A 13,270-nucleotide genomic window follows, 5' to 3' on the forward strand; every position below is an offset into this window, starting at 1 on the left:
CAAGTATGGTGATGGTACAATGAAGTTTCAGATTGTTTATGTATATAAGGTACAAATAGCATGATCCTAACCACATGCTTACAGAAATGAATCATATATATTGTGGAAGTGGAAAAATACAGGAATTCAATGCAACCACGCCCATCCAAGTAGCAGTGTAAGGCTGGTTGGGGTGCTGGCCTCGTTGACTCCTCAATCCTCTGGCTGTCAAGATCGTAGGCTGCATCAAGCTTATATTTGGCAGTGGGTTAGGGTATACCCATACCCTTTACCCAAGCCCAAGCCATACAAATGTAAATGCAATTGTGTACAACAAGAAATAAACACGAAAGTCACCACTGCTCCACCATCCATTCCCTCCAAGTGGCCATGCACGTTTAGCCCAGTTTCAACGTCGTCGAGGTCTATTTGGCTGTGTCAGTGAGATGTAGGGTTTGGGGTTCAACTCTTCTCCATCTTCATCACTGTCAGAAGGCACCATCTCAAGTTTCCATCGATGATATGGATTACTTGAAGGTCTTGAACCCTCCGCTTGGTTGCTTGAGGACCCTGAGGAAGGCAGGGTTGAAGCAAAGAGTCCAGGGGAGCTAGGGGCAGATGAAATGGGAGATAAACCAGTCACAGATGTTGACATCGTGGCATCGGTGTTACCAAAAATGTGGTTGAAATCAGTGGCTGACGAGGAAGATGGGAACCTTGGAGGCACATCTCCAGACAGATCCAGGGAGCCATCGTTGATGGGGCTACTTCTGCCAGCATCTAAAGGGAGTGGGACTTCTCCCTTTGAAGATGACGGTAGAGGATTGGGGAAAGCGCTGGGGGGGGCGGCAACTTCTTTTCCCTTGAAACCCCCCTTTGTTTTCTGCTTCTTTCCTTTGTCAGCAACATCGTTGCTTCTCTTCCTCTTGTGGCTTGTCCCTTTCCCTTTCACTTGCACAATGGAAGGAGAGCGATTGTCAATGCCGCTGTCACTTGTATCCCCATCACTATCTTCATCATTGTTCAATGCCAAAAATGCTGGGCAGTATGTCAGTATAAAATGGCTGAAGACCTCGATAGGGATGTACCTTTAGCTTTGGAAACACATGTTTCACTCTGTGTTATGGAAATGGGAAATTTCCCAATTTAGACTCTTATGGGCCCTGCACACACCCAAATCACATGATATGTAAATAAATAGAGTTTATCGAACTATTACCATTGAAAACCCATTTGTTAAACTATCTGTTAAACTCCATGTTACAACATCTATAACAACATCTGTAACTTCTTATGAACCCTCTTCCCCAACCTTTCCCCTTTCCTGTGCCTCGAACGGACGAAAATGGGCGCCTCCGGCCCCATTTTTGTAACACTCTGCCTTGCCTTTCCCTGGGAAAACTGATACAGTAAAGTATCTGTGGTACCATCTGCCAGCAGCCAGACTACTGTGACCTTCTTGGTTTGCCCTTTCTGTTGCACACAGCCTATGACCTGACGCTCATCTTGGGGGCTCCAAAGTTGATCCTATGGGTGAGTATCAGAGAACCATTGTCAAGGTCAGAAGCCAAGAAGCATACAGTGAAAATAACAACGTTTGCTGTTGTGATGTTCAGCCCCATTGTACCCACACCACTAATGATCAACACATGGCAAGGGTTGCCTCTGCAATCCTGCTTGGAACTGAAATGGTTAAGAGTTTTATCTCGGACATGGACACTATCACCTGAGGTCGCAGATTCTGAGTTGATATCATTGACCTTCAGTGCAGACTGGATGAGATCGACTTGTCAGAGCCAGTTGCAATAGACCAAAACTGATGATCCATTGGAAGCCAACAAAGAGGTGTCGTTGCACAATGTCCCCTTGGAGTCTAGTATTGGGTCTGCTTCGTTCCCATACTGGACAAAAAAGGAGATGAGAGTCACAAGAGCCTTGAGTTTGGTTCCACCCTTCTCCTTGAAAGTCTCTTGCAGGTTGAACGACTGACAATTCTTGTCTAGTCCTGGAGACATGTTTTCTTGCCATGGTCCAGAATAGAATGCCTAAAAATATCATGTTAGGTAGGAAAGATCCAGCAGAATCACACAGCCTCACCCAAGGATCAAAAAGAGCACCATCCCTTCTGAACAGAAGCATTAACATAACACATTATACATCACACAGCTTGGGTGACCAACCTTCCCTCGCCTTTGCAGTCCTTGTGTGCTTGCTTGATCAAACCCATCTTGTTGGGTGATAAGGTGATCTTGATGACCAAGCGCTTGTGAGCACACAGCCCAATGAGCGGCTCTCCTTGAAAGTCCCTAGACTCCCCAGTGTGTCGGATCAAATGACTCTTAAAACAGCCTTTCAACCATGAAACTGGTTCCAGTTGTGCATTGACCAGGTTTCTGAGCTCATTGGTCTCTGTGGTGGAAGTTTGATCCTCCATGTCACCCAATGCTTTATGGTGGGCAGCATGGGCCTTTTGAATGCTACTGGAAAAGACCTTATTCTTGTCCATCACAGCCCCTGAGCAGAGGTCTTTGAAGTTCAGAAGATGGCCGATGGATAGAAGATCCCTATGACCAGTGAACAATGGTGTGGCAGTGAGTGTGACCAACATAGCACAAGACCGGGCAATGGAAAGTAGGGGGGAGATGTTGTTCTGATATAGGTGTGTGTCAGGGCATACACCCTGACCTAGCCCATACCCGCATCCACACCCGCACTCACACCTGCACCTGTGCCCGCTGTAGGAGAAATAATGGCCACACTATGGAAACCCATTATGGAAATATGCCAGATAAATCACAAAACCTCATACGACAAGTAGATATGAGAACATAGAAGGACCTGAATTTTAACAAATTTTACAAATTCTTACGAATTATTATGACTATACACGATAAATCGAAAGAAAGAAAAATAACAAAAATACTTCAAGCTTACCATCAACGAGACGGAATTCTCGGGGGAATTTATAGCAAATATTAAACCAAGAATTAGGACAATCGACCAAGATTTGACTATAAAAATAATCAGAGAACCTCCATGGAAACTACTTTCCCACGTCCACACACGTAGCAAGGATGGAAGTACCACGGAACAAAGATTCCTCAGGAACTAATGCAAAAGTCAAAGTCGTGTTTATAATAGGAAATGTAGATGTCCCCCAAACGGAACCAATGAGAGTAATTACAGGGGAAACTACCCATAAACGACGGAGATATGACTAAAACTCCTGCAAAACAAGGACAATGTCTAAAAAGCAAGCGCGAAGATTAACTAGTAACGACCGAGACAAGCTTGATAGCCCATTAGAAAGGAAGGGATCTACTCTTAATCCTCCCAAATTTTCATAATAAAAGGATCATGCGTTAATGAGAAATCCAATAACGGGAATAGCGACATCAAAAGTCCAAGCTCAGGGACAAGACGATGATTGCGTAGGATCCATAATTAAAACATACAACGAAATTTACACGGAAATTATGAAAAATAGGAAACTATAGTTATGCAAATTCTCAGCCCAAACGGTCCAGCCATTGTGAAGTTATACCCATGACGGGAATATAGGAATCCGCATCATGTGTAATGACACGTGAGGGTGGCGATGCGCAGGGAACTGGCCGTCGGAACCGAGATCCGCACTTCGGCAGATCGTGAAGACCAATTTCTGTCCAAATAAGGAAGAGCCCGGTCAAAACAAAGCACAGAAAGTGCAAAACAACCTTAGATCATGAGGGAAAAATCTGAAATAAATCACAGAAGCCCATATGAAAGAAATAAACACCCGCGCATATCATAAATCCCGAACAAATAAACGAAAACGGCTCCCACATACGAACGACGCACATGATTACCGAATGTGCGCGCGAATCCTTGCTAACTCAACGAATACCAGGAAATAGGACACAATATTAGTACCATTGGAAAGGTGGGAATAAATGAAAATTTATGATACTAAGAACGTGAGAAAACATCCAGAAATGAATGAGATACAAGGACATGAAGTTAGAAACCTGAAAATGCGCGGGAAAACAGCTTCAAGAGGTCCGGAGTCCTAAATAAAATAGATAAAAATATGATATCTTCAAGGACAACCTACTATAACAACCAACGATACATATGGAGGATTAGGATGTGATAATACAAAAGGAAATCAGGGAATATGAACAAAATTCACGAAAACCACTAAACTACGACGGACCATGGCGGGAATTTTAGGGAACGATATTCTAATGAGGTGGAGAGCTATAACACATTCGTTTGAGTAATTCTTGACTACTAGCAACTTTTTCTTTCAGTTTCAAACCTGAATAATTCACTCATTTACCATTTCAGTCTCATTTTAACTAAATGTCACTAAATAAAAATGGAATAGATCAGCTGAAGGTCTCAGCACAGCCATACGCATAGTAATGCGAAGTTTGAATTCAGAGTCATCAAGTCATAGCAAATTTAATGGTATATATATAGAATTTGAAATAGGTAACTGCGGCAAATGCAGTGCAGCCAAGTTCTAATTAACCATTAAAATAGCTTAGGCGAGGGAGGACAATAAGAATTCTAGGCGCAGTCTGACTGCAGTAGAACCGCAGTTCAGCGCAGCAAAAGCACAGTAGAACTATAGCATGAAAATTTCATTTTTATTCAGTTTGAGAAAAATACACTGTAAATAAATCCTGTAAATAGAAGGTAGAGCGTGAAAAAGGAAGGCGACCCAAGGAGTATAAAAGGGAGACCCTTTCTGCCACTTTTCGCCCCCCTTAGAGAAGTAAGAAAATAGAGTATTATTTTTCTCAAGCATTTCTGGTTGTCACTCCAGTGCGAAAAAGTGATATACAGTTAAGATTGCCACTGTAGTAAAAGGCAGCAATTAAGGAGAGAAATATTAAGTAGATATTTCAAGAGGAGAGCTGGTTAACACTCCAGATTTCAAAGTGTAAACACAAAACAGTTATTTTGCTACTGTTAAAACAAGCGATAAAATAAGACAAAAATAAAACGAACTCAAGGGACACTCCAGACACCATCCAAATTCATTAACTGAATAGAATCTTTGAAACTTCACCAAGTAGAAGATTAAATTCAAGTTTAAATCCAAATTAAACAACGCTACACAGAATTACACCTAGACAAATTAATAAATTTCAATAAAGAAACAGCTCCGCAGGGCTCGGTTTATCTGTAAGTCAATTCCCAGGAACTTTAAAACTAACCCATAAAAATAGAATTAGCCAAAACACTCGGATTGGTACTATATTTACAATAAATAACACTAGTACACTTCCCCATCCTAACTAAAGAACCAGGGAACAGTTTGGTGGTGGTCTCATTTGAACCTCCCAACTGACTTTCCTTTGTTCTCTCCTTCACCGCTCCTCCCTCACAACACCTCCACTCTTCCACCATCCTCCTACGCATCTCCTGTCCACTCCGATACTCACCTTCGGACCTGACAACTCACCTTTCCACCACTCCTTCCCTCTTCCCTTTCTCCTCTCTCTTCCCTCTGGTACTCTTCTGCCAACCTCCTGCCAAGTTACGACCTTCCACCACTGTCCCATACTCCGTACTCAGGCACCGCTCATACATACCTTGCTCCGAGCCTCCATCATAGTCCCTACCTCGGACTTTGACTCCACCTCGGTCTTAGTCCATTCGCATTGGTGACCTCATACTACATAAACACCATTGCCAATATTCCTCAGACTTTCAACCCTGCCTCCATAAGCTCCGCAACCTCCAAGCTTTGCAGATCACCTTCGGCACTTTCACCGCTTGTAATGTATCTCTCATGTTTTCCCCTCATCCCTATTTGGACTGCTGCTTCTTCCCATTCTAGCCAGTTAGTCATCATCCCCACTTCTCCTCATCCTCCTGCCCCTCTGGGCCTCGCCCTCCCTACCTCCTTTCAGACGTATCACAGGATCTGTCTTATGACCTTTGGTACTGCTCCGCTTCTGTCTTCCCTTTGTTCCCATTCAGACATCTTCGTTCCGATTCGGATCCCCTTTGTTTCCTTGTGCTTTTGCCCCCTCCATTATATATATTGGCACTTGTACATACTCATTTTGGGTTCAGTCCGAAATCGACCTGAATGCCCCCTAGAGACTTCCTGCTTGCCTACTGTGAAATTAAGGACCAAATGGACAAACAGCAATGGCACAGCGCTCCGCTTGAGTCGCTGAGGCCAAGGTCCTTCCACGCTAAGTCTCCAATTCCACTCCGGAGTCGTCTGAATCCGCGCCTCATCTCTAACAGGCAGGCTAGAGAGCCTGGGATTGCTAGACAGTGGAAGAGCAGGCCCACCCTTCCACTGTCCCAATCCATATTCCTGCACCCGAGAGAAAAAAGAGTGTGCACAGCCTCATATGGGTTTTATACCCAACTGGCGCTATCCAGAATTACATGAGTGGCGACCAGAATCATGTCAAAAGGTCCCACTATAAGCCATGACATAGTCCTTTTATCTTGTCATATTGTAGGGTAAAACCACCTGTATATATATGAGGATCTTATACATCATGGCTACTGTACATGCAAGAGGAATAAGCAGTGAAATGACATAACAATAACAAATGAGCAATCAAAGGGGCCAGTGGTATGGGAGGGCCGTGGCTTGGGTGGTAAGTATTCAGGATATGAGACCATACTTGGAATTTGGAGGAAAGAAGGGCCGGATCATAGGGGTCCATTTGGCATCAGCGGCAGCAATAGTGATGAATGCGACTTGCACGCTTATTCTCACATGCGAAACCACACAATCGTTTCCATCTGAGCTCAATTCTACACTGCATATCGACTATCTACACGCTGAGTACAAGAGGAAAGTGTCTAGCTAAAGAAGCAAGCACCCAGAAAGAGGAAAAACACATCATATTCCCCCTCATAAATCCCAACAGATGGGTGTAGGGGCATATGATCATTACTCTCCTGGTGGGTCACAGGGTACAGGAGGAGCAGCTCAAATAGGAGCTATCGTGTGTAACTCAGTCTCGTAATGGAGAACTAATATATTAAGATATTTTGCCTATCACGTGTAACTGTAACACAAAAATACAATGAGTTATGTGCAAACACAGATAGGAGGGAAATGGTATCACCTCGGCCTTGTAATGGAGAACTGAGGGAGGGAGAAAAATTATGGCATCCAGCGTAACTTATACGACTGGCACCAATATCGCTTAATGCGATTGCCAGTGGCAACTGATGATATAAGACAAAGGAAAAATTGGGAGCGCATGGTATTGCAACTCTGAAACAAAAAGGATATAGTCGTTGTTAGTCACAATGATATTAAGTTAAAGTAAAAACTCCCCAATCCTCGCTGCAGCTTGGCTGTTGTCAATGAGCATTGATATTCCAACATGGTGGTCCACACAGGTTGTGCAAGATGCCTTTGTCATTTGAAATTTCTCAGATTTTACCTGAGTTGGACATGTCGTCAGTCCTCAATACCGCAACATACGAACCCTTTTCCCCAAATGTTCATGCTGGAGACACCAGATGGCACCTACATTGCTAGACAGTAACGTCATACTTGATGTTAAAGTCCCCCAAGCGCAGTGCACAATGCCGCAACCATACCCAATCTCACAGCACCAGAGTGCACCAAGTTCAAGCTAAGGCCAAGAGGCCTTAGTATCGAGTTGCTGTCCAACGTCGATCCCGAGCCCATGGGCGGTGCCTACCATAGCAGCACCAACCCAAACTGTTGTATACAACATGAGAGTGCAGGCACAAAAGGCTTAACCTCCACAGCCTAGCAACCCCCAGCCAAGCCCAAAGAGCTAAGGCCTCCCAACCCTAGCTTCAAGTCCCGGTTCCGATGAGGAGCCCAAGCCCGCACACAAGTTGCACGACGCCCCAGCCCAAGCTGACAATGGTGCTGAGCACCAACCAGTAGAGACCCCAGCACGCAAAGGACATCAGTTAAACACCCATGTTTGACTGAGTCTTCCAGTGCGAAGTTGATCGCACATTGTATGGAATTCTATGGCGAGAGCGAAATCAGTAGCTGTGGGCATGGGTTAGCTATGGGAGTGGAAATGGGGCGTACTGCTGTGCCCGATCCTCCCATTCAACCTATGGTTCCCCAGTAGCGCGATACCGAATTCTGGGTAGTTTGGCGCTGGAGCCAGTTGATGGTGGTAATGACAAGGAGAAGCGAGGGCACAATGAGGATTGAGGGTTGAGTGTTTGAGGGTCAATGCCAATGTTGTTGAAGCACATGCACTGAGATGCTGTGGGAAAGCTCTGAGCGAGTTACTGTCTCAAAAATGGAGTCAACTCCTTCAAATGAATCCCTAGTTGTTGAGGAATCCAAGTTTCATGCCTGCCATATACCTTCGACATGGTGTCGAATGTCATGTGGTCGCAATGCCTTTTGTAATCTCATTGCCGTCAAATGGTATAAAGAGAATAGCATCATGGATCTGTTGGTGGAGGAAACCAAAAGAGCTGATTGCTATCCTTTCTCTGTGTTGATGGAAGAGCCAGATCTTCTGAGCTGTGACTCCATTCAACTACTGCCAACCTTGGAGCTGGAGGTCAGCCAGATTGCAGCTGAGGTCATGTTGGGGATGGCTGTGTTTAGACAAGGCCCTCAACTGGATATCTGGATGGAGTTCCAGGTGGGAATCCAGTGGCTGGTCTCAAACATCTTCTGGTACAACCATTGCCGCAAGAGGGTTAAGACCAAGATGAGGGCTTTTAACAAGGCAAAAGAGGAGATGGACACCGTTCTTACTGGCATGTTTTCTCCCCTTCCAGTCATGGACACTAGTACTTACCCCTCTAAAAGCCCTTCAGAATGATGATTATAGATCAGCCCAGGAAGCAATGGGCCCTCTTCAAATGGGATACTCAAAATATGCCACTATCTCCAAACAGTTCAAGAATGACACTGTAGGAGGGCACAGCAAATACCACACAAACAAGGCCAGAACCACGTTTTTCGAGGCTCCAACGAGCACCCTCAAGCCTCCGACACATTCACAATGCCCACGGCACATTTCCACATTTTTTCCAATTTTTTTCATGCTTTTTTTCTCAAGACTCATATTGCCACTTCCCCAAAATTCACGGATATCCACCATTTCCCCCATATCTCCACCAATTTTCCACCAATTCACACGATTTTGGGCTTGAAGGACAGCGACGGATCAGGAGAAGAGGATGGAAGGACGGGACGGGAGTTAGGATGACGGGCATGCGGTGGAGAAGCGAGATTGATGGCTGATATTGACCTTATGGGCCTCAATTATTGATTTTATTGTTACCTTGTGGACATTTTCTTGCCTTATTGTTTCTTAGCCGAACTCTCAACATTCTTCCTGTTTCCATCGCCACCATCCATCGGCTATTTTACTTGTTTTTTGTTCTGATTTCTCTTTTTTTCTATATATACACCCAGTTTGCGTTGTACTTACAGTTGTTGGACCCCTCATCTGTGCTACAAAGACTGTGGTGTTGAGCGACCCTTCCACACGTTTAAAGAGCTTAGTCTGACTCCCTGATGACTGTCCAAGAAGGACCAGGGTGAGTTCTGAGTTTTAAAAGAGTTTATTAGTATCGTGCACTTGCACCGGGACTGTGTGCGGCCTTACCGGTAGTAAGATTTTCTTTGCCCCCTTTTTTTCTTTTCTTGTTTGCTGCTGGGTTACATCCCTAGCATGCTTACAACACCATCGTTCTTGCCCATCGGAACACAGTTGAGGCCCACCTCCACCATCTAAAGGCGATGCTTGACCAGCCATTGCCTTCCATTGAATCAGGAAAAGGAAAAGCGGTAGATTGTACGCCCCTTTGCCATTCTGGTGTTGCTTTCCTGCTCTGATTTGGACATTTCCAGGGTTTTCAAAGTTAACGCTCAGCAACATGAAGTCATTGAACAGTCTGGAATCTATCCAATCAATGAAATCAGATGGCTGGAGCATCTCGGACACATGTCTAAGTTGACTGAGAAGCTGGAGATTCCGGAGGTCCAGGAGGATATGGAGGAGCTGGGTGAGGATGCACTCGGATTGGGCGATATTGGTGTTGAGGCTTGGAAGGATAAAACCCATGCCTGGCTCCGCCAGTGCCTAGGTAAGCCTGTCTGTTCTGTTCTGGTTCATTTTGTCTTGAACTCTAGTTGCCAGGTTGGGGGCATTCAGATGGGCCTTACATCGAATCTCTGGGGTCCACAATGGCATGGACCAAAGGGACTGAGGAGCAGTGGGAAGATGCCTACACTCTGCTGAAGCAAGGCAGGACACTCCCAGAGGGGTTTTATGTCCAGGAGGCCATGTGGCACCAGCTAGTGGCTGCAGCAGCCATTGTACAGCATTTTTTCACAAGGGAATGCAATCCCATGTGCTCTAGCCCAGAGGGAATGGCCATTATTGATGAGGTGGGGCTGGGAAAGACCCTAGAGGTTATCCTTTCAATTTCTTTCCTCATTGGGCTTGTCGATGGGAGAAAAGCACAAAAAGCTGACCCTCCCATTCTTGGTATGTGTCATATCCATACAATCCCGACCTCCACTCCGGGCTCCCGGAACTCTGAACTCCGACTTCCGGAGCCCTACTTCCCTTCCATCACCTTCTCCTTGCCGACTCCCAAGAGGTTATCCCACCTCCAGCCTGGACACCACCTTCGGTCCGACTCCGGAACATTCCGGGTCCGACCCCAACCACGACACCTTCCAGACGAGTACGCAAAACCTATGCTCCCGACTCCGGACCTCCGCTCCGGAATCCCGTTCGCGTCTCCGTCTCCGGAACCTCCGGTCTTAGCTCCGACCTCGGACTTTGACCCCACCTCCGCTTATACCCATTGTATTGGTTAGCTCATTCCATTTAATTGCCTTTGCCAATATTCCGGAGTTTAACTTCCGAGTTCGGACTTTCCGGACTTACGTCGGACCTTGTAACTATTGCATTGCTCCATTCAGTTCCGCTATTCTCCCTCATTCCTATTTGGGCTGCTGCTTACTTTCTATTCAGTCAGCTAGCCATTCCCCACTCCCAACCTCCTTCCTTCCTCCTTGGGCCATGGCCCTTCATTCCTCCTTTGAGAAACACCATTGAGTCAAACCCTTGACCCTCGGTGTTGTTCCTCTTTCCATCTCCTTTAGTCCTACCCTCACTCCTTTTGATTCCGGACCCCTCCTTATATACAATGTACATAGTAACTTGTAACCTCAGTCCGAAATCGACATGAATTCCCCCCAAGAGACTTTCCCTCTGCTAGATCCGAAATTAGGGACCCCTAGGACAACCAGCAATGGCACAGCGCTCTGCCTGAGTCGCTGAGGCCGAGGTCCTTCCACGCTAAGTCTCCGATTCCATTCCGGAGTCGTCCGAGTCCACCCGATTCTAACAGTATGGCCTTCCTTTGTTGTGAGAGGCACTTCATCTAACCAAGTCACTGGGCACAGGTGATCAGCCATATCTTTCTGGCCATTCCAAAGTTCCAAACTGGCCTCATCTCATCATCGTTCCCAACACATTGGTGCCGCAATGGAAGCATTCTCTTACTTGCTGGCTGAAGCCTGCAAGTGCAGATGTACTGGTGTATGCAGAGGGAAAACAAGCAAGGAACGAATTTTGGGCCCCAAATGGGCCTTATGAGAGTTCCTTGTTCAAAAAGTCCGGAGAATTGCACCACATCATTATTCTGGCTTCAAACGAGGTGATTGGCCATGTCATGATACGGAATGTATGATCGCTAATTTCCTCTACTTTAGGCAGTTGGTTCGGATCACCGCATTTACACCAGTCAGGATAAAGGTTTGAAGGCAGGGAGTTCCAAGCAGTCTCCCTGGATTCCTGTGCCATCTACTGCCAGGCCCACATCTTCTGCCCATATCCACAAGCACCAGTTTCTGTCTGTATGGGTGGATGAAGCACACTGTCCGGGGACGACTCCTGGGTCCCCATGACCCTCCCCTATGGCCCACAGCCTCAAGTCTGGCTAGCCCAATCCAAGGCACAATCCTACTGTGGGTCAGAGATGGTATATAGAAGAGAGGCAAGTATATACAACTTGCCTACTGTGGGTCAAAGATGAGAAGGAAGTTAACTTCTCATCTTCCCACAGTGGCCACAATAGATTGAAAACTTCCGGAGATATCCGGAAGTCACATGAGACCCGAGACCCAAGGTCCAGGCCATCCGGCCGCACTGAGCGTCCGGCACAGGGTGCATGCAGGAAGTGCAACAGCTGGGTGCGGTGAAGGAGAGAACAAAGGAAAGTCAGTTGGGAGGTTCAAATGAGACCACCACCAAACTGTTCCCTGGTTCTTTAGTTAGGATGGGGAAGTGTACTAGTGTTATTTATTGTAAATATAGTACCAATCCGAGTGTTTTGGCTAATTCTATTTTTATGGGTTAGTTTTAAAGTTCCTGGGAATTGACTTACAGATAAACCGAGCCCTGCGGAGCTGTTTCTTTATTGAAATTTATTAATTTGTCTAGGTGTAATTCTGTGTAGCGTTGTTTAATTTGGATTTAAACTTGAATTTAATCTTCTACTTGGTGAAGTTTCAAAGATTCTATTCAGTTAATGAATTTGGATGGTGTCTGGAGTGTCCCTTGAGTTCGTTTTATTTTTGTCTTATTTTATCGCTTGTTTTAACAGTAGCAAAATAACTGTTTTGTGTTTACACTTTGAAATCTGGAGTGTTAACCAGCTCTCCTCTTGAAATATCTACTTAATATTTCTCTCCTTAATTGCTGCCTTTTACTACAGTGGCAATCTTAACTGTATATCACTTTTTCGCACTGGAGTGACAACCAGAAATGCTTGAGAAAAATAATACTCTATTTTCTTACTTCTCTAAGGGGGGCGAAAAGTGGCAGAAAGGGTCTCCCTTTTATACTCCTTGGGTCGCCTTCCTTTTTCACGCTCTACCTTCTATTTACAGGATTTATTTACAGTGTATTTTTCTCAAACTGAATAAAAATGAAATTTTCATGCTATAGTTCTACTGTGCTTTTGCTGCGCTGAACTGCGGTTCTACTGCAGTCAGACTGCGCCTAGAATTCTTATTGTCCTCCCTCGCCTAAGCTATTTTAATGGTTAATTAGAACTTGGCTGCACTGCATTTGCCGCAGTTACCTATTTCAAATTCTATATATATACCATTAAATTTGCTATGACTTGATGACTCTGAATTCAAACTTCGCATTACTATGCGTATGGCTGTGCTGAGACCTTCAGCTGATCTATTCCATTTTTATTTAGTGACATTTAGTTAAAATGAGACTGAAATGGTAAATGAGTGAATTATTCAGGTTTGAACTGAAAGAAAAAG

General features: G+C 45.2%; 3 protein-coding genes across 3 annotated transcripts; 2 read left to right on the top strand and 1 right to left on the bottom strand.

Moving 5' to 3' along the window:
- Positions 1–388: 388 nt before the first annotated feature.
- EI90DRAFT_3114794 (P-loop containing nucleoside triphosphate hydrolase protein) lies at positions 389–2,751 on the bottom strand (the record flags this gene model as incomplete). Its single annotated transcript, XM_039062710.1, has 8 exons — positions 389–1,017; positions 1,068–1,095; positions 1,321–1,506; positions 1,560–1,739; positions 1,797–2,024; positions 2,077–2,104; positions 2,160–2,629; positions 2,698–2,751. 8 exons carry the CDS (start codon positions 2,749–2,751, stop codon positions 389–391), a joined length of 1,803 nt encoding a protein of 600 aa, XP_038923985.1.
- Positions 2,752–8,399: 5,648 nt separating this feature from the next.
- EI90DRAFT_3010910 (uncharacterized protein) lies at positions 8,400–8,786 on the top strand (the record flags this gene model as incomplete). The annotated part of the gene is made up of 1 exon (XM_039056420.1): positions 8,400–8,786. One exon carries the CDS (start codon positions 8,400–8,402, stop codon positions 8,784–8,786), a length of 387 nt encoding a protein of 128 aa, XP_038923986.1.
- A 926-nt stretch (positions 8,787–9,712) lies between these two features.
- Positions 9,713–10,801, top strand: EI90DRAFT_3114795 (uncharacterized protein; the record flags this gene model as incomplete). The annotated part of the gene is made up of 3 exons (XM_039062711.1): positions 9,713–9,767; positions 9,835–10,059; positions 10,113–10,801. The coding sequence occupies 3 exons, from the start codon at positions 9,713–9,715 to the stop codon at positions 10,799–10,801; spliced, it is 969 nt and encodes a 322-aa protein (XP_038923987.1).
- Positions 10,802–13,270: the final 2,469 nt, after the last annotated feature.

This window comes from Cantharellus anzutake, assembly GCF_015039405.1.
Source record: "Cantharellus anzutake strain C23 chromosome Unknown EI90scaffold_1, whole genome shotgun sequence".
Classification (NCBI taxonomy): Eukaryota; Fungi; Basidiomycota; class Agaricomycetes; order Cantharellales; family Hydnaceae; genus Cantharellus; species Cantharellus anzutake.